The sequence below is a fragment of the Schistocerca cancellata genome, chromosome 4, assembly GCF_023864275.1.
Source record: "Schistocerca cancellata isolate TAMUIC-IGC-003103 chromosome 4, iqSchCanc2.1, whole genome shotgun sequence".
Taxonomy (NCBI): domain Eukaryota; kingdom Metazoa; phylum Arthropoda; class Insecta; order Orthoptera; family Acrididae; genus Schistocerca; species Schistocerca cancellata.
This window is the reverse complement of record NC_064629.1, coordinates 365,701,274-365,724,001: the sequence shown is the minus strand read 5'-3', so window position 1 is coordinate 365,724,001 and position 22,728 is coordinate 365,701,274. Positions and strand designations below refer to the sequence as shown.

The window sequence follows — 22,728 nt, the reverse complement described above, 5'->3', positions numbered from 1 at the left end:
CTTACCACCTGTCAATAACACATTACTCTCATTATCCTGTGATATCAGAACCATAACAAGTGACATCAGAAACATAAAAATGCTGTTCCTTTTCATTTTGTGTATTGCATTCAGTATCCCTCCATAATTAGTGAGGTGATGAGATCAGAAAAATGATAAGATGATCGTATTATCCATTGCAGAGGTTTGATGTAAGATTTTTGAGAATAAACTGTTAAAGTGCAAAAGTTTGTAGTGAAATGAGGATGTTGTTTTAGTATCTTTTGCTTTTGTTAAAGTTTTTACCAAACCCCAACTCTGTGGTGCCCTTTACTGTATAGAATGTATGGTTTACAGGTACTTTTCAGCTGTCGTTTAAAATAAGACTGTTTTAGTAATCTCTTTAATCTCCTCAGACAGTTTATTATACAACTTCATTCCCTTGAGGAAGATTGTGTTTTGAGTTTTTTTGTTTAGTATTTATTGGCAAATGTAGTTCTAGTCTGGATCTTGTTCCACAGTCGTACATAGAACAAATTTTGCAGTAATTATCAAAGTTCTAATGTGCATAACTGATTACTAAATGTACTTTCGTGTAGTTAAAATTCCCTATGTTTTGAACAGGTCTTTACAACAAGTGTGAGTGCAATTTTTGGTTATTATTTCATGGTCCTTTTCTGTAGTTTGAAATCTATATTCATATTTTATGCATATGTTCCCAAAAAGAGAAGTCTGTAGTTCAGATCTGTGTGTACATACAAATACATCTTCACCTTAGTGGGCACCACAGCCAGGCATTTATTAAATGGAGACAGCATTTTCCCACTTAGGCTGTCGTTGTTTAGAGCTCTTCTTCATTCCACTCTCAATAAAAACTTAAAAAGTCAAAGTTAGTTTTGGAACAAAGAAATGATCTACATAAATACTGGATAATTTCAGAATGCTATCTTTATTTAATATGTATGAATAATATGCAACTAAAAAGCATTGGTCATTACACAGTTCTGAGAAGACTGTAAGGGTATGAAATGCTAAAGACGTTCTGTTTGCTAGCATCTCTCCATTTTAGAAATGTGTCTGTTTTACATACTTGATTTAACAGTGCATTTTTACCTTCCTCAGACTAGAATTTCTGAAGTTTTCCATTGTGTCCAATGTAACGTGATTGCATAATGAGTAACTGTAAACCTCCTTGAGTGTTCACTTACTTTCTCTGCAATGACTTTTCTTGATTTTAATCACTGTAATGTTGTTGTCACCAGGAACAATACTTTGTTACTCATGACTATTGGTATTGGGAAAGTCATTGATGTATATTAGGAACATGCTGGTTGTAATGTGATACCCTCCAGAACTCTTGCATTAATGTAATTTAGTTCTGATAAGTGTTTCACTAAAATTTTATGTTATTTCTGCTACTTGCATCCTATCTGCTGTGTATGTTTGAAACTGGTCATTAGCTACACTTGACACAATATGCGAAAGAATTACCCTCCAAAATCTCTTCATAATATATGGCATACGGCTTCTGTACAATTTTGAAAAAAACATTTACAATGAGCATTTCATTTAGTGTGATGGCAAAAAACTTCCTTACACTAAGAAATTATTTTCTAAAGTAGCAATAATTAAAATTGTATATCCAAACTGTTCTCTGTTTTTGTCTTTACTGTGTGTTAACACGCTAATGATGAAACATAGGATACAGACACAATAGGAGTTGTCTGATATGTCAGAAACATTGTATAATACAACTTCCTGTTCACTTTAGAAGTAACCCTACATAAATGTAGTAAATTTTACTATACTCATGAAACAGTGTAGTATAAGTTGAATATGACCTAAGAGAAATGTTATAACATTCTCAAGAAGAATTCAGTACACTACCAATTATTCATTGCAATAAACAACCTGATGCATGACAATAGATGCCATTTACATTGTATAAATGACTGCCACATGACAACGGAGTGCCATTTCCACTGTTATTGGCCAACCTATCCTGTTTAAATTGAAAACAAACTCATTTTTCTGATGTTAGTCAGTGTGTAAGTGTCAACATAGGAAGGTAAAAGAAGTCTGTAAAAGATATGATGGATAATCAGAAGAACATGTGTTTACATTAAAACAAAAATTAGAATTACTTGACAGATTTGTGCAGGGGGAAACTGCTGCAAGACTGTGTGTTGATTATGATACTGCAGAATAAGCAGAAAATGCGGGATTGTTTTAGGAAATGAGATTCTAGTTCTAGACCATCTGTACAAAAAAAGCATGAAGAGATCTACATTTGATGAATTAGATGCTGCTCTTTCGCAATGGTTAAGCCAAAAAACAAGCAGAAGGTGTCTCTTGGGTTAGAGATGGAATTTAAGGCCTCATCTGGATGGCCAACCAGATTCAAACAACATCATGGGATTTGTGAACTTATTGTATGATAAGAGCGGCTTAGTTCAAATGTTGTGGCAGCTGACTCCTTCTGGGAAAGTTTCCAGAAATTTGTGGAACAAGAGAACTTCGCACCACACCAAATTCATAATGTAAATGAATCTGGTCTGTATTGGAAATATCTACCAACCAGAACCCTTGCTTTTATAAACAAAATTTCATGCTCCTGGATATAAGTCATCTAAAGAACACATTACAATTTTGTGCACCACTACTGTTTCTGGAAACCACAAAGTGAAACTACCAGTGATTGGAAAATCATAATAATAAATAAAAAACAAGCATTCAAGGATATCACAGCTAATGATCTCCCTGTAAATTATTACAGCCAAAAGGGAGCATGGATGGATAATGAAATTTTCAAAAACTGGTTTCACACACATTTCATACCACAAGCTTTGCAATTTCTATAGGAGAAAGAATTTCCATATAAGCTTGCTCTCTTGCTTGGTAACACCCCTTCACATTCTGATGAGAAGATACTTGTATCTGATGATGGTCTCATCATAACTAAGTTTTTATCTCCTAATGTGACTGTCATTATACACCATTGGTAAAACAGCACTACTGGGCTGGTCTACTGAGAATACTAATTGATGAGGATGATTTGGTGGTATTCTGTAAGAAGTTGACAATTCTAGATGCAATGCATAGGATTTCCGATATCTGGCAAGAAGTTAACCCACATTCACTAATTCGTTCATGGAGGAAAGTTCTTCCAGATATAGAAAAAACTTGAATGAATGGCTGAAGATTAACACATGTGAATCTGGCTTCCAGTACATGATTAATGCCAAAATTATGACTGTTGCTCCAAACAAAACAAAGAGGAGGACAGTGAATGTGGAAGTGGGGTTGAAGGCAGTGACCCTGTCAGTAATTGTACCACATTGCAATGTGTTGATACTCTTCTAGATTACATGGGCCAGAGCTGTGAGGATGGGGCGTGAGTCATGCTTGGGTAGCTCAGTTGGTAGAGCACTTGCCCGCGAAAGGCAAAGATCCCGAGTTTGAGTCTTGGTCCGGCACACAGTTTTAATCTGTCAGGAAGTTTCAAAGAATACATGCTTGGAAATATCTCAATTATTCATGTTTTTTGATTATTTGTGCATCTTCTCCCTCACGTTACCCCGAGTAATTGGGTGTATACTGCATCTTCAATAAATCTTTTTAAATAATCAAGGCCACTCTCTGATTATTGACTGTATTTTTAATGAATAAATATATTATGATAAGGCCACTAGGCTATTCATAAAATGTGATGGAACTCTTCTCAGTTTTCATGGAATTAGTTATAACATTGATTATTACACTGAACTGTGAAGTTAAAAAACATACAGATACAGAGTTAGCATTTATCTTTAAGAGAAATACAGTATCTTGCAAAACAGTCAGTAGAAACATAATAGTAGATGAGAACACTCGACTTTTTGGACCAGCGTGTTCCCCCATAGTCTATTGCCCACCCAATTTCTGTTTCCTGCCAGAACCAGTCACCTTTTTTTCCCAAAAGCTAGGAGTGCTATTGTTTATTTTTATGCACTTGTGTTGGACATACTGGGAGTTTAGCCTCCTGAAAGTACGACTATCCCATCTGTCCTGGTATGAACTTGACAATTTTCTGTGTACAAGTTTCATGTTTATATACTGATAACACTAAATGTTGTATTGAATGGATGTAGTGTGAATGCAATTAGCTATTTATTATTAATATGGTGTTAATTTAAACAAATGATGTTTAGTTAATCACACATTTGGCACCATACAAAGTAATGATGAAAATTCTCCCTGATTAAGGGTCTTGAGGAAAACAGACAAATTCTTGGGACTCTCATAAAGTATCTTTAGAATACTAAATGCTACTGCACTCTTTTGAGCTTGAGCATGTGTTGAAATACTCTCTTTGAATGAGGAGAGTGGATTGAAGGAAAACAGGGTGGGAGGTGATTTCAGTTGTACTGTTTCTTCAAATGACTGCATTTTCTGTTTCTCTGCTGTGGTAAACTTGGAACATGTGATTTGACTGCATATTTAATCAAAACTGTGTGTTTAGAAAAAAAGGCATGGCACAGAGCCAATCATAGATATTTTCAAAAACAAACTCATTGTGTTGGTTTTATTCAATAAAGTTGTATATTTTGTACTACAAATGTAACTCTTATTAATGAAAACACTTTTACATTACGTTTTGAAGTTATCTTTCTATAACCAAAAAAACTGAGTTTACTGCAACATTGTTGTTCTAACTACAAACTCAATAAAAACATGGTCGACAACATATGTAGAATACTGTTTAGAGAACATACACAAGACTGCCGGACGGAGCTATTATATGGTTATAAGAGTAGCGTTTGGCCCCCAGGGACTGCTTGCTATCAGCACCTCTGGTGGGGGCCCAGAGCAGCTGAACGGTGTGCTACTCAAATGGAAGCACCTATCAACATGCATGAAAGTAGTGGTGGTGGAGGTGCAGTAATGTGTGGGTTACTGCAATTATACTTTATTTTCTGATACATGTTCAAATGCTCACACTTCTCTCTTGGTAGCCATCAATATGTATTCAATAAAAATTAATAAACCTCATGGTTACCGGATGCAATTCTTTCAAGTTGGTGCCTCTTGAGCTACTAGTGTGTCAATTTCACCACTTACTTTCTTGAGCAACTTCTAGTTTGATGTTACAAGGCAGGGTGTACTTCACTGCCAACTGTTCCATGGCCTAAAGATGTAAAGTGGTCACCAATACTGAACCTAGGACCTTTGTGATAATCAACAGTGTTTACTTCTAATATAAGAAGGTTTTCAATTTATACAGACCTTAGCTGAGTCTGTTGGTGAGATTATTTAGTTCACAAAACATGACACATTTCTTCCTGGAGCGCTGTATAATGTTGAGAGTTAACAGCATGTACATCTACTGTTCATTATGAATAGAAAATAAAGCCTCCGTTATGAGTCAGCCAGTGCCCAAATTGAACACAAAGTCACATAACAGTTTCATGAGGCATGCACTGCAAGAAAAGCATTGATAATTTCTTGAGCTTCGTGAGACATGCACTATTTCCTATCCTTAGAGTACAGGGCTTTTTCTTACATTTTCTTGAGCTCTAAAAATGGTGAGATATGATTAGCAGAGGTGTGAATCTCTGCCCCAAATGTTGACTGCTGTGGGACTGAGTAGTGCAAAGGGAATAAGGGAATACACCTTTCCTCCTTCATGCAGTGTTGCAGCCTATATATAAGGCTGTTTGAACATGCCAGTGCAAAACAAAATGAAACACAGGATTCACCATTAATTAGCTGCCTGAATATTTTTTCCTGTTGAGGACTAGACACAGTGAATCCTGCAGGGTTGTCCATAAATCCGTAAAAGTATAAGGGGATGGAGATCTCTTACGAGCAGCATGTTGCAAGGCATCCCAGTTATGCTAAATAATATTCATGTCTGGGGAGTTTGGTGGCCAGCGGAAATGTTTGAACTCAGAAGAGTGTTCCTGGAGCCACTTTGTAGCAATACTGGATGTGTGGGGTGTCACATTGTCCTGCTGGAACTGCCCAAGTTCGCCTGAGTGCATAATGGATATGAATGGATGTAGGTGATCAGACAGGATGCTTACATACGTGTCACCTGTCAGAGTCATATCTAGACGTATCAGGGGTCCCATATCACTCCAGCTGCACACACCCCACACCACTACAGAGACTTCACCAGCTTGAACAGTCCCCTGCTGACATGTAGGGTCCATGGATTCATGAGGCTTTCTCTATACCCGTACACGTCCATCTGCTTGATACAATTTGAAATGAGACTTGTCCGACAAGGCAAAATGTTTCCAGTCATCAACAGTCCAATGTTAGTGTTTACAGGTCCAGGCAAAATATAAAGCTTTGGGTCATGCAGTCATCAAAGCTACACGAGTGGGCCCTCAGCTCCTAAAGCCCATATCATTGATGTTTCACTGAATGGTTTGCATGCTGACACTTGGTGATGGCCCAACATTGAAATCTGCAGCAGTTTGTGGGAGGATTGCACTTCTGTCACATTGAATGATTCTCTTCAGTCATTGTTGGTCCCATTCTTGAAGGATCCTTTTTCTGGCTGCAGTGATGTTGGAAATTTGATGTTTCACCATATTCCTGAAATTCATGGTACATTTGTGAAAAGGCCGTATGTGAAAATCCTCACTTTCTCGCTACCTCAGAGATGCTGTGTCCCATCGCTCGTGCGCTGACTATAATACCATGTTAAAACTCACTTACATCTTGATAACCTGTCATTGTAGCAGCAGAAACTGATCTAACAACTGCACTAGACACTTGTCATATATGGGTGTTGCCGACTGCACCGCCATATTCTGCCTGTTTACGTATCTCTTTATTTGAATACGCACCCCTATACCAGTTTCTTTGGCACTTCAGTGTATTTTAACACACCAACAGGAAAGATCCCAAAGTTGCAAGCACAGCTAGAAACAGACAAAACGCAACTCTGCAACAAGAATAGCAAAATCTTTGTATGTGTATTCCCTAATAATTATTTACTGTCAAAAAATAATAATGGCATGCAAAATAGTTACTAACTGCTGTTAATTTACAGAAAGAAGATTCACTCTGTGACAGAATGTACACTGATTTGAGACCTGGCATGTTAAAACTGTATGCTGGACTGGAATTCAAACCTGGGACCTTTGCCTTTCACTGGCAGGTGAAACTGAGCTATCCAAGAATGGCTCATGACCCACACAGCTTTAGTTCTGCTAGTACCTATTAATTTATTTCACATGGCGATAATCCAAACATGAATAGATGTTACTGGTGGGACTGTCAATGAACTAATTAATTACTTAAGTAATTCATGTATCATCATGTTCTGTAGCCTTCATCATGAAGGAAAACTTTGAGGGATGTGGAACAAGAGAAGGTATATACGAAGAAAGACAAACAGCTGAAACAAACTGGATTAACTAATATTCAGATGCTATATACAGTCTGTGCTTATTTAGGTAACATGTAATAAAAGCAAATTATCACAAAAGTATAGTTTTTAACCACATGGTTTTAGCATATTAGCTGATGAATAGTTGTGCTTAGATATTCAGCACTCAGTCACTGACCCTGCTGGAAGGTATCTGTAAGACTCAGTTAAAATATTACAGGAGGAAGTGTTTATGTCCCAAATGCATGTCTGAAAAATGATTGAGTAATACAAAAGTTACAACTCTCTTAAAAATTACTACTTACCCCATTATTCTAAATAACTCTTGTTTATCCTCTTGGCCTACTTCTTTCTTATCATTTATATGACTACATTGCTATTATTTAAGAACAACAGGTGCCTGTATGTTGTACAAATAAAGGCCAGATTAAAATTAATGTTGGTACTTGGCATGCAGTTAACAGGAATCTATATAACTGGGTAATTTGTAGGAGGAATGGCTAATTTTTTATACTTCTTTTTCAATTTTTAGGTGTCCTTGATGATCTGACAGATAGAGCACTAGACTCTGACCCTTGACAAGTGTTGGGGTCTTCCCCTTTCCATTCCCTTGAGGATAGTCCCAGGTCCACTCAGCCTGCTGTAGGAATGGGTACCGAGAATCTGTCCCGGGAGTAAAAGGTGGCCGCGAGGAGGGCCTGCCACCCCTCCTACTCCTAGTGCCACTGTGAAAAGTGAGGCTGCTTTATACCTGCAGTCAGGCCAGGACTCTGGTCACAGGCTGGTGCGAAAGACTTTGAATTTTTAGGGGTTCATAAGTTAATTTCTCTATGTCCTATACATTACGGAAAAGTGAAAACAGTCTGTAATAAAAAGCCTGATGCTAAAATGATATTCGCACAACTTGCTGAATGAATAGTCAGATATATCAGGTATTTAAGAAACACATATGAAGAATGTACTGAGACATTTAGTAACAGTCTGCACTAGGAGAAATGGGAAAATGTTTACCTTGCAAACAATGTGTATTTAAACTTGAATACCTTCTTAATTTTGTGTCTGGAACACTCTTTAATCATAATTCAACTGAACTGTATATGTGAGTAAAGTGTGAATAACACCATATATTAGAATACTTATGCCAGAGAGGATGAAATGTAGATAAAACATCAGGTATCAGAAATTGTACAGTATCATAATGCTGCAAGTAGCATTGTGAAATCTTAAATTATTTGGGCAAATAGGACAGAAGAATGTATTATATATGTGGCAAAAGGGAGAGAGGTCTAGAAAAAGAAGTAAAAGGAAGGACTGAGAAAAAAAAAAAAAGAAAAAGATAAGCACTATTTTGAAGGGACTGAAATGCAGACGTGTACTGCTGACAGCTGGAATGGACAGAGTGAAGAATGGACTACTTTTTTTCTATTTTACTTCCAGCTCCAGGAATCTATTTTCATCAGAGTTCCATGTTTATGATTAATTTGTCAGACTTTCTGTTGTTTGCATCATCAGATCCATCATATTTGTTCAATGTACTGATTTTATTGATCACTATTCATGTTGGAATCTTTCATATTCGATTCCTTGCACACACAGTTCATATAAATTATTTTGCTTGCTTAAACATTGTAAGCTGCTGTTTATATTTCTGGGACAGTAAATGTAAAATTATTTTTATTATTTACAGAAAGGGCTGTAGAGTGTATTAGACGTATTGGACCAGCAGTTTTCAATGGTGGATTCAGTACATTCCTTGCATTTTCATTGCTGGGAATTAGTGACTCTTACCTCTTCACAACATTTTTTAAGGTATGTTCTTTCGAAAAGTATCAAAAATGTGCTTCTAATTTACACAGCTGAAATTTGGTTATGATGTTGGCAGATAAAAACCACTGGAAGAATTAAAACCAGTACATCATGCAAAATGTAGGTTTATGTGATTATAAATGCAATAATTTTTATATGTTGCACTACTATAAATCCAATGTTTCACAATCTCCATGTCTTCTCAGAAACTCATTTCCATAAGCTGACAATTATTTCACATTGCATTTATTATATCATTTTGGATACAGACAGCACTTTTCACTTATGATAAACCAAACAACTGATCTCTGGTATGCTTAAATATGATTTGTTTTGATTCATTTTGTGTTCCAGAGATCCATGACCAAACTAATTTACAATGATATAGCAGGCATCAAGCATTTACAATAAATATGTACAAGATATTTTAACAATTATGCCTATAGATAAAATGGTTATATCTTAAAGGGAAATAGATGTTAATAATGTGATTCATACACAGTTACATGTATTAAGTAATAAATGCACTTATATACCAGATGTACAAGTATGAAACAGGAATTTGGTTGCAATAATTACACTCTGTTGTTTGAAACTGATACACAATATTTTATTCAAAATAATCTCCACTGCTATTTATACATTTCTCCCACCTTTCTGGCAGGCTATGAGTGCTATGCCAAAAAAAACAGTTCCTGTTTTGAAGCGAACCAGTCAACGAGCCATTTTCGTACATTTTCATATGAATTGAAGCATCGTTCAGCAATAGTATGTCCTAGTGTTGCAAATATATGATAATCAGACAGAGTCAAGTCTGGATAATAAGCCGCATGCCCAAGTATTTCCCAACTGAAAGCCTCGATTGTTTCTCTGACCCATTTCAATGTGTGTGATGGGGCATTATCATGGAGCAATATGACTTTGTGTTGCCTTTTTCTATATTCAGATCATTTTCATGTAATGCTCAATTCAAATCAATCATCTGCTGTTGGTAGCAATCAGTGTTACAGGTTTCACCATGTTTTAGGAACTCATAATAGATGATACCCTTCTGATCACATCAAACACAGAGCATTGTCTTCTTTGCAAAGCGATTTGGTCTTGCAATGGATGTTGATGGTTTGCCTGGATTCACCCATGATTTACAATGCTTGGAATTCTCAAACTATATTCATTTTAAATCACCTGTCACTATTTGATGGGAAACAACTTTCTTCTGTATCTGATAAGTAGCATTTCACAATGGTCTTTCGATTTGCTTGATGTCTTTCATTCAGTTCATGCAGAATCCATTTTCCCACTTTCTGCACCTTTCCTGTAGCTTTCAACTGAAGAGAAATGGCTCGCTGCATCACATTCAATTGTTTCACAAGTTCCTGTTGAGTTTGAGTACCATCTTCAAGCTATAACCCTTGCAATTCATTGTCTTCAAACTTTTTCAGCGGTTTCCCATGCTCATGATTCTCACGTTAAAATCACCATTTTTGAATTTTTTGAACCATTCGAAACACTGTGCTTTTCCAAGAGCATGTTTGCCAAAATCTTTGACAAGCATTTGGTACAATTCTGCAGCAGTTTTCTTCAATGATAACAGAAAACCAATGTGGTCCGCAAATTGTAGTTCGTAGGCATAAAATGTGACACGTTTAAGGGTTAGAAACAGATACTCATGTATGGAACTTGGGTTACTATGTATTGACAGTTGTCATCAGCCATTACAGGAAGCAGATGGTGTTGCAGACGCAGTCTCATGGGCCCTGCATTGATGGCTAGCTCCATCTGTAGGGAAATTCCAGTTTCATACTTCTATACCTGGTTACACTTTCACATAATTCAGGTTTGTATAATGGTTTACAGTGCTTCAAACTGTAATTCACATAGAATATACAGTATCATAAAATTACTATAAGGAACAGAATCATATTTCTCAAGGGTTACATTTAACCAGTCTTTTTTTTTAATTTATTTGCCTCAATAATACTAGATTTATTATTGGCAAGAAGAGCATTGTATGTGTTTGTTCTGGAGTACGTAATTCTCCCTTAGAAACTACAGCTAAAATTAACTAATTGTTTGGTGATATAACTTTTGATGACAACAACTTACAAACAGAAAACCCCCTGGTAAACGATGAGAAACTGCCTAATTTTTTGTCATGTATGTAATTAACTGCCACACCAAATTAATAATGACTGATGATATGGATCCTCTGCAATAAAAGAAGATGTTGATTTAGTTAGTTTATTAATCTTGAAAAAAGAAAACAGTCCTTCTCATTCACACTGATATACTTCAGAAAGGCAGGTCCATTTGTTCCAGAAATGCAACAGTCCATTAACGTGAGTTCAGTAAAAATCTGATTACAAGTGTAGTTACCTCATATACAAATTATTCAGAGTGCCAGTGACCCTGCTAACAATGGGTATTCACATAAATCATATACATCAACATCTGGTCCATAATTTTAGTTCTGTTCTACAGCAATTTTTACACACCTCCTTAAATACTTTCCACTCTAACTTCACATGTCCATTTCTCACAACTCCTTCCACCACCATTACTGACTCTACATGCTCATTACTGCTAGCATTGTTCGTACAATGCGGCAATTCACCAAGAGATGCCAAAAACAAACAGTAAAAATACTGGAAGGTAAGGTTCACTGGTTAGTGTGTCCTGCTGGGTTGATCTTACATTAGTGAACCCTTTTCTAGCTTAAGATAAGGCTTTTTTGCTCTCTATGCTGTTAAAATCCTAATACCTTGTTAGGAATAACTGGAACAATTTTAGACATTCAACTTATTTAACTGTTATGCTTTGTCAGTTTTTTGTTGTTGTTATTATCCCATTTTATTTCCATTAAGACTACTTTAAAATTGTGAGATACTTAAATAAATTATGGTATACATGTGGAATAATGGAATTCGGCTACCAAATAAGCTACAAATTTTTAGGTGTATTTCAGTATTTCATAAGCTTTCATAGCTGTACAGTATTGTTTCAGTAGGAATAATTAGAATCAGATGTGCTTCAACCTTCTAGCACAACAAGTGCATGTGGCCATGAGGACCAGAATATTTGTAGTCTTAGAATACTACTATACATCAGCCACTTAAAAGAGGTGATGGGCTCTTTTGTAATGAAACCAGAGACATAAATGTTCCAGATCAGACCACAAACCAGTGGAGTGTTAACTGATTTCCCTGCCAAATAATTAAGTATGAGAAGAAAAGAACAAATCACATCCCAACTTACTGTTTTTGATGACTAATGTGGTAGATCAATGCTGATTACACAAACTTAAAGACAGTGGAATAATGAAATCTCATATTTTCATTATATAAAATTGATTTCAATAATGACGAGTCCAGTTGTGTATGTTTTGCAACATTCAGATGACCCTAAATTGTTTTCAGTGCCTCAAAATTAATTTCACATAATGATGGACACCCCATTTGATGATAATCTAAAAACACAAGGGCTGTTCTTGCAAGATCAAGTTAAAATTTTCAAAAAGAATTAAATGTGCACCAGATGTATGTTATATCTTATGGCGGAGAAAAATCATTATTGACTGTGTTCCATATTGAAAACTGTGGGAAGTCTTAACATTTATGTACATTTCCATAATCTGCAAAATTTTGAAAGAATAATTAGATGTGTAATTTGAGGAAGCCTTTTGTTTCACAGTTGTTTGCTGGTGTTGTTGCATATGGATTGTTTCATGGCCTGATTTTCCTGCCTGTTATTCTGAGTATTTGTGGTCCACAAGACAAAAAAAGTACCAAGCTACAGGCAGATGCAACAAATGGAATTAATCGTTTCGCAAAACTTCTGACTGCAGGTAAGTCTTGGTCCGTGTGAATCAACAAAAAATGTAAAAAAATAAATAAATTCAAAAGGAATCATGCCGCCAATGAATATTTAAAGTTGAGCAACCAAATTCATGTATGCTATGAGCTAAAACATTGTGACTACCTGCTTAGCAGTGTATTGGTCCACCTTTGGAATGCAATACAGCAGAAATTCTTTGTGGCATGGATTCAACAAATCCTTTGTAGATTCCTGGGGGTATACAGCACCATATATTTCTATGCAAATGTCATACAATTTCTGTAAATTAGAGGCTGGTGGTTTGTGGATGAGGAACTAACACTTTATGGTATCCCTGATGCAGTCCATTTGGTTCAGATCATGCAAATTTGGTGGCCAAGTGATCAACATGAGTTCACTATAATTCTCCTCAAACCACTGTAGTATGATTCTGGCCTTGAATCACAGCCAGTTATCCTGCTGACAGACATCTTTTCTGTCAGGGAAGAGATAAAGCATAAAGGGATGCAGGTGGTTGGTAATAATGTTCGTGTAATCCACAGCTGTCATGGAGCCTTTGATTACTACCATAGATCCCATAGAAGCTCAGGTGAATGTCCCTTATAATGGTACTGCTGCAACAGGACTGCATCTGTGGCATGGTACATGTTTCGAGCAGATATTTGCCTGGATGATGGCGTATCTGGACGTGACCATCAATCTTATTAAACAAGAATTGAGGTTCATATGACAACGGAACACTTTTCCATTGATCTATGGCCCAATTTTCATTATCTCATATCCTTTTCAATGGTATTTGATGGTATCATTGGGTCAGCATTAAAACTAAAATTATAAATTGTGTAAAATGTCTGATGTCACTAACAGCAGAAAAGAAACTTCATTTAATGAGCATAAACTGCATGAAGGTTTACTTTCAAGGAATGCTGAAAATGTACACTCTCTCTCTCTCTCTCTCTCTCTCTCTCTCTCTCTCTCTCTCTCTCTCTCAGCCAGTAATTCTGGGAGATATTCAACTGTCTCTTCTGAGCTGAAACCAAAATTTTTTGTGTTTCATCGAAATGATATCAATAGTAAACTCATAAGCAATACAGCGTTAAAAAATGTATAATTTTTCTTCGTGACCATTACTCACTTTGAGGGTTTATGTTGTAAACTGGGTACGTATCATCTCCTTAAACATAATATTACCATGTTGAAAGTATATTTGCATTGTAACAATGCCATTGTAATGTGTGTATTTCACAGTCTTTCATGATCTGGGTGAAAGAGACAGCATTTCTGTTCCAACCCAAGAACACTGTAATTTATTGCTTGAACAGTATACACACATGGAAGACAAGATACGATATAATAGCAATACACAAGTTAGTGGTGGAGCCTTGTGCTCATTAGTCCCAACAGTGAGTGCAGCTGGCAGGCCACGCATGCAATTGCTGTTGTATAAGAAGGCTGCGTGGCCTCTAATAGCCATATCAAGCACAAACTTCATGCGCCAACTGTGAAGTGACACACGCACATAATTGGTAGTTATAGCAAATTCACAGTGACTTGCAGTTATTCCCCTAATATTACACATTGTTACCACATTGGTAGCCAATGCAGTAATTACAAGCTTTACAATAAATTATTATCACTCTACCTCCCAGCAGATATGGGAGAGTGGAATACATTATTTGTCATGTACTGGATTTTTATAAATTGTCCTTTAAGTCTCCTATAGCACAAAGTGAAAGACTGAATGGGAAATCATATTCATATATGTACCATTTCCATGCAACAAAACCAAAAATATAGAACCAGATGATTTTTCTTTACCATATATGTGGGGTGAAAGAATGACAATAATTTATTTAATTTATTGTGACTTTGGTAATTATTACATTTGTAACCAACTTATTAATGCATAAACAATACCCAATACTACCTGCTGTTATGTTAGTGGATAGGGATGGTCTGACTATTAATTACACCTAATAAGTTACAAAATTCCAGTTTCAATATGATAATAGGTGCTAGAAACCTATTAATTACTTAGTAGGTTTACCATAAGCTATGAAGTACACTGAAATCAGCAAAATAGTTCATATTACTGTAAAATGTTTTCTAAGAATGGATTTAAATTTCCATGCTCTTCTATCCTATAGTACAGGGGTGGTCACTATGTGACCAATGAATCACACAATTCTTGCCTCAGTGTAATGCTGTTTTTGTCTTGACACTGCTGTACATGTGCAGCTTTCTTCTTGCTTTGACATTGTATACGGCAGTTGGTTGTCAGTCAGTCTTGCAGCGAGTAATGTGGTTGTTGATCTGCCATGCAGTAACATTGTTTCAGTAAAACTGAATTTTATTACTGGTGCCATAACAGTTAGGGGGTTGTCTACGGAGTGGAAATATGATGGAGAAACTGAAGTGGTTACTAAAGAGGGGGAAGAGGAATATGTTTTTGTAGAGAAAACTGATAAAGAAATGAGCAAGAGGGGGAAGAGGAATATGTTTTTGTAGAGAAAACTGATAAAGAAATGAGCATTTTATGTCAAATGACATTGTCACAGTTCTGCTGAGCTGCAGACAGGCATGTACAAAAGACAATCACATTCTCATCACTAAATTTTTGGTTGTAGCCTTTGTCAAAAAATGAGAGCACACACACATTTACACAAGCACTCAAACACAGCTCATGGACACATGACTGCAGTCTTTAGCTGCTGCATCTACAGTCTCTGAGAAATAGATCCAAACAGACCACTCCTCACGCCTCCCTGTGTCTCATTGGCAGCTGCTAGGTTTGTGCAAGAAGTGGTGGCAGCAGTGACTGCAAGCTGAAGGGGTTGGTAGGAAGGCGATGAGGGAGTAGGAAAGTGCATACATTCTCAGCTGCACCCAGCCAGTAACGATGCATTACACCTCCGTAAACAAACCATTTCATCTACTGAGACAAAAACTACATTTTTCCATTGTTTTTTTTCCAAATTTCCCTGATATGTTTGAAATTCCCTGATATTCCATGATTTCCAGAACTTGTGGCAACCCTGTTACAGCACATTTTTGAGCAATGAAGTCTTTCTTTCTTAAAGATGAGTTACCCAAGAACATTATTCCATATGAATGAAAATATGCAACATATGTAAACTTACTGATTTGTCTCTCCCCAAAAGTCTCAATGTTTCTAAGTTCAAATGTGGCCAAACTAAGTTGTTTTAGGAGTTCCAAAATGTGCTTTTTCCAGTTTAAATTCTCATCGTTATGTAGATCTAAGAATTTTGAAGTTTCCACCCTATTTACTGTTTCCTCACCATGTCTTATACTTATCATTGGTGTGGTAACCCTAGATGTGCAGAACTGAATATGTTGTGTCTTTTTAAAAATGAGAGTGTGGCCATTCGCAGAAAACAGTCAATGACACTTTTAAGAACTTTGTCTACCATTTCTTCTGTTTCTGTGTGTATGCTCAGACTGATTACAATGCTAGTGTCATCTGCAAAAAGAACCAATTCTGCACCTAAGACTGAGTCTTGGAGGAACCCACTAGGAACTCCCTAGTCAGAATAATGTCTCGGGACTATAACGGTTGAATTACTAAGCACAACTTCCTTCATTCTTTTAGGCAAATAAAACATTGTCAACTGGTTGGATATACCATCAGTCCCATAAAACATTCATTTATCTTGGAGAATGCTGTGATTCACAAAGTCAAATGATTTAGGTAGGTCACAGAAAATACCAACTGGAGTTATTTTATTATTTAAGACTTTTAGAATTTGGTGAGTGAATATACAAATGGCATTCTCAGCAGGGCACTCTTCCGGAATCCAAACTTTCATTTGTTGTTCCTCAATTGGGACAGTATTCTAGAATACATCACCATCTCAACAATTTTGGAAAATGATGTCAGTAATGAAGCAGGTTGATAGTTATTGACTATCACCATTCTCACAGATGGGTTTGACAATGGCATATTTCAATCTCTCTGGAAAAATGCCTTAAGTAACTGATGCATAACATATTTCAAAAATGACAGGGTTTATTATACAGTAACAGATATTTAGTAATCTACTGGAAGCACCGTAAAAACCAGATGAGCTTTTTTGTTTGACAGAATTTATGATTTTCTTAATTTCAAAGTGAGGAGTTGGTGATACGTTCATATGACTGAATTTTATGAGAGTATCTTTATCAGCATATTGCTGTGTTTACTTTCTCTTGAACTGTTTCTCCTTATACTTTCTAATGTAATTAAGAAAAGATTATATATATTTAAGAAATGATTATATATATTTCATATCTGAGACTCATCGTCTACAGCCCTTCCATTCACTTATTATCCTAAATGTTGAAAATACCACTTCAGTTGTAAATTTATTTTATTTTCATGGCCGGTTTCAGGCTCTCAGAAGCCCATCCCAAGGTGTCACAACTGTGATGTGGCCCCCGAGCACTGCGGTGGATGTGTACTAGGCACACTGTGCTACCTATGAGTGCAGAACAGGGAGTTATTATCCTGTTCTGTAGCTGGTTGTCCTGTCTCTTGTTTCACCACATTCCCTGTAGCCTTAAATCTTCTGCTGGAATTACTGATTTCTGACATTATGTGCATGTTCCTTGATTTTTAAATAACTGCTCTTAGTAATTTTGAGCAATTTTGTAGTGTGCAACTACTGCAGGATCTCTACTCATTCTTGTCAATGTACACAATTCCCTTTTCCATGGGTTTTTATATGGCTGTTTAGTGTCCTTTCTGATAAGCTTATGCCAAAAGCTATTTTCAAATAATGATATGGAACAGATTAAATTTTATGTTGGCATTTGGTTCATTATAAATTTCATTCACCATAGATATTCTTTCATGTGTGTGTCATTCCACCTGCTGTCACACACTGGTGTGGTGTTCAGCCTGGAAATAGTAGGTTTGAATCCTGTTGGTTAGAAAATTTCCATCATCAGTATTTACCTGTCACCAAGAAGAAATGTAATGACATACAGTTTCTGATCACCAGAATGTGCACTAAAGATGTGAGTTTACAACTGAAAACTCTCTGGAGTGTCTCATAGAGTGAGAGCATGTGACATTGTTAATAATGATCTGTCTGTAGGGCAGCAACATTAAGCTAGAGGGTCCACTTGATCATTTTAAAAGAAGTAGGCTATGTGATAGTTCTGAATTTCGCCTTCTTAGTTCTTATTCTATTCTGGATTTCACCTTCTTAATATTTATTCTATTCTGTGAGAATAGTATGACAAGTCACACGTTGCAGTTATCAAGCTCTTAATCACTGAGTGATCTTTCATATTGTGGTCCATCTATCTAGCTGTTATGGTTCATATTAGCTGAATGTGACTTACATCATTCATACATTGCTAATGCTAATGCTAAGGGAACAATTGACAGGAATGGGGGAAAGAAATACAGTAGAAGAAGAATGGGTAGCTTTGAGGGATGAAGTAGTGAAGGCAGCAGAGGATCAAGTAGGTAAAAAGACGAGGGCTAGTAGAAATCCTTGGGTAACAGAAGAAATATTGAATTTAATTGATGAAAGGAGAAAATATAAAAATGCAGTAAATGAAGCAGGCAAAAAGGAATACAAACGTCTCAAAAATGAGATCGACAGGAAGTGCAGAATGGCTAAGCAGGGATGGCTAGAGGACAAATGTAAGGATGTAGAGGCTTATCTCACTAGGGGTAAGATAGATACTGCCTACAGGAAAATTAAAGAGACCTTTGGAGATAAGAGAACCACTTGTATGAACATCAAGAGCTCAGATGGAAACCCAGTTTTAAGCAAAGAAGGGAAAGCAGAAAGGTGGAAGGTGTATATAGAGGGTCTGTACAAGGGCGATGTACTTGAGGACAATATTATGGAAATGGAAGAGGATGTAGATGAAGATGAAATGGGAGATACGATACTGCGTGAAGAGTTTGACAGAGCACTGAAAGACCTGAGTCGAAACAAGGCCCCTGGAGTAGACAACATTCCAGTAGAACTACTGACGGCCTTGGGAGAGCCAGTCCTGACAAAACTCTACCATCTGGTGAGCAAGATGTATGAAACAGGCGAAATACCCTCAGACTTCAAGAAGAATATAATCATTCCAATACCAAAGAAAGCAGGTGTTGACAGATGTGAAAATTACCGAACAATCAGTTTAATAAGCCACAGCTGCAAAATACTAACACGAATTCTTTACAGACGAATGGAAAAACTAGTAGAAGCCGACCTCGGGGAAGATCAGTTTGGATTCCGTAGAAATACTGGAACACGTGAGGCAATACTGACCTTACGACTTATCTTAGAAGAAAGATTAAGGAAAGGCAAACCTACGTTTCTAGCATTTGTAGACTTAGAGAAAGCTTTTGACAATGTTGACTGGAATACTCTCTTTCAAATTCTAAAGGTGGCAGGGGTAAAATACAGGGAGCGAAAGGCTATTTACAATTTGTACAGAAACCAGATGGCAGTTATAAGAGTCGAGGGGCATGAGAGGGAAGCAGCGGTTGGGAAGGGAGTGAGACAGGGTTGTAGCCTCTCCCCAATGTTATTCAATCTGTATATTGAGGAAGCAGTAAAGGAAACAAAAGAAAAATTTGGAGTAGGTATTAAAATCCTTGGAGAAGAAATAAAAACTTTGAGGTTCGCCGATGACATTGTAATTCTGTCAGAGACAGCAAAGGACTTGGAAGAACAGTTGAACGGAATGGATGGTGTCTTGAAGGGAGGATATAAGATGAACATCAACAAAAGCAAAACGAGGATAATGGAATGTAGTCGAATTAAGTCGGGGGATGCTGAGGGTATTAGATTAGGAAATGAGACACTTAAAGTAGTAAAGGAGTTTTGCTATTTGGGGAGCAAAATAACTGATGATGGTCGAAGTAGAGAGGATATAAAATGTAGACTGGCAATGGCAAGGAAAGCGTTTCTGAAGAAGAGAAATTTGTTAACATCGAGTATAGATTTAAGTGTCAGGAAGTCATTTCTGAAAGTATTTGTATGGAGTGTAGCCATGTATGGAAGTGAAACATGGACGGTAAATAGTTTGGACAAGAAGAGAATAGAAGCTTTTGAAATGTGGTGCTACAGAAGAATGCTGAAGATTAGATGGGTAGATCACATAACTAATGAGGAAGTATTGAATAGGATTGGGGAGAAGAGAAGTTTGTGGCACAACTTGACCAGAAGAAGGGATCAGTTGGTAGGACATGTTCTGAGGCATCAAGGGATCACCAATTTAGTATTGGAAGGCAGCGTGGAGGGTAAAAATCGTAGGGGGAGACCAAGAGATGAATACACTAAGCAGATTCAGAACCCTGGCACTTGTAGTTTCACCCCTCAGACACTTAAAACAGTGGCTCATGAAAGGTCTAAAGCCAGTATAACTTCAGAGATGGGCTACCCTGTATTTCTTCCCTTGATATTGTGATGGCATACACATTTACTAACACCTTATGTCTTACCCATCAGGTATCCAATTACACTATGGTAATTGCCATTTTGAACTATTTCATTTGTACAGATGACAGGACAACTATCAACTTACTAGTTATCTCTAATCCATTTTTATTATCACTATGGATTATTTTCTATGCTTTTAGTAAGATGATCTGCTCTAGTCCTTTTGAGAAGAAATTACTGAAACCAATGCACCAGATTAGTATCAGATAAGCAGCCCAAAATTACTGATTTTAGTTATTTACAACTAAGAAGCAGCTGATAATAACTAATACTAATGTGTTTCTTAGTAAATTCCATATTCCTGAAGGTTACTAAAACCAACAACTTATGCAATATGAATGAATGAATGAACGACTTAATCAAAGTAATGAGGAGCCATAGCTATTTTGAGATATTGTGCCACTTCAACAGCATTAAGCTGTGATCTGCAGAGGTTAATGTGAAGCACATAGTTTTCATCACAAATTTATTTTTAGAAAAATAGGCATTAACAGAAAACATTATCCTCTAGCTTTTGAGCTCTGGCTCATCTTCTAACTAAAAGTACACATATTCACACACACAACCACTCAGGCACCCAAATGTATACTACCATGGCTGGAGTGAACATCTGTTTATACTATATAAGGAAAATTATTCACCATGTAGATGAGGTGTTGAGTAGCTGATAGGCAAATAGATGAGTCTGAAAATGCTGATATCTATCAGGCAAAGGCCTTTCAACCCTCTTAACCAAAACTGACCATAAGCCAGCATTGAACCACCAACCCCTCCAACCAGAAACCAACCAAAAGCCAACTTCAAACCTCCATTGAAAACTACTCTCCTCCTCCAAATTCCTGCAGTGGAAACCAACTCATCTGACTAAAAGCAAATATTGAAACTTAGGACATCGTTCAAAAGTTTAGTAGTGTTTTTAGTCCCTTTGATGTGCCTATAGACTATTCATGCCTGATTTATATGGTGCATTGTTACTGGCACTCCTATTATTTATATATATATATATCACCAAGGATGTTCCATTATTTTATAAATGAAAGTAATGGTTCTCTGATTTAGCTAACACACAAAAAGACTCACTAAATCATGATCTCTCCTTCCTTCTGAGTAAGGATGTTTAGAATATGATGAACAGTATTTTACATGTCTTAAGCAATTTTTTCCTTAGAAATCATTCACAGTTAAATCTAAAAGTATGACTATTCAGTACAGTCATTACTCTCTTTGAGTTTGACCTTGTATCATAATAGTTTTAATCCTTCACACAACACAAGCACCTCAATGTTAGGTGAACAAACTCCCAAGTCAAACCTACACAAATCCCCCAAGTCACTAATAAATGTATCTCTTTATTTTAACAGAAGAGGAGAGGGAAATGTAAGACAGACATTATAAAAGAGGGAGGAAAGAAAGAGTGCAGAAACTAGTTTAATCTTGAGGCTAAGAGTAATCTACGATTGCAGCAAGTGTGAGAGACATTAACAAGTATTTTGTACACTGAAAGTATGATATCTTCCCATTGTTTTATTGTTTGTATGTATACACATTTATCCATTTGAAAAAAAAACTGTTGAATAGAACTATTTCAGAAAGTAGCATGTTTTAAATCTTTGTACATTTTTCTTTGTCTGAAATATGACATGCTAAAGAAAGTGTAGAACAATGCGAGTAACTGTATTGGCTGTAAGGGCATGTTATGACATTTTAGAGTACCATGCATGAACTCCTTCAACACAATAAATGTAAATTTCATTGAGAAATTTGTTATTTCATGCATTTATTTCACCTGACAAGCTTAAGGCCTTCTCTTGTGTCTAATGAGACATTTTCAGTGAGTCACAATTTGTATAGTACATGAGCAATATGCACTGATGAGATGAAACATTATGACCAAAGCAAAGTGTGAAACTGAATGCCATCTAGTGGCAGTGCCGACATATGACTCACTAAGGAAAATATACGAATACAGCAGAGACAAATGGGGAATCCATCTAGCAATGATGGGGAGACTGCAAGGAGGTGAGGTGTTGGATGTCTATTGTCCATGTCTCATCACAAAATGTGGAGGTCAGAGGCTTGCCTGTTCTGTAATGCAGTATAGGCAGCGTTCTGTGGCAGATATGAGGGCAGAATGCAACACTAGTGCAGGCCCAAGTGTTTCAGAGCACACCATTCAGTGCACATTGATTTTAACAGGAGGGCACACAGCAGATGGTCCTTTGTCTTCCCATGTTCATCAGCTTTGATTGCAGCTGACATGGGATCATCGAG

General features: G+C 36.7%; 1 protein-coding gene across 1 annotated transcript in view; it reads left to right on the top strand.

Moving 5' to 3' along the window:
* LOC126184197 (NPC intracellular cholesterol transporter 1-like) overlaps positions 1-22,728 on the top strand; it is a 296,479-nt gene that overhangs the window by 259,186 nt on the left and 14,565 nt on the right. Inside the window, exons 14-15 of the mRNA XM_049926565.1 lie at positions 9,051-9,172; positions 12,860-13,013. Coding sequence (XP_049782522.1) covers positions 9,051-9,172; positions 12,860-13,013 — 276 coding nt within the window. The remainder of the gene's footprint in view (positions 1-9,050; positions 9,173-12,859; positions 13,014-22,728) is intronic.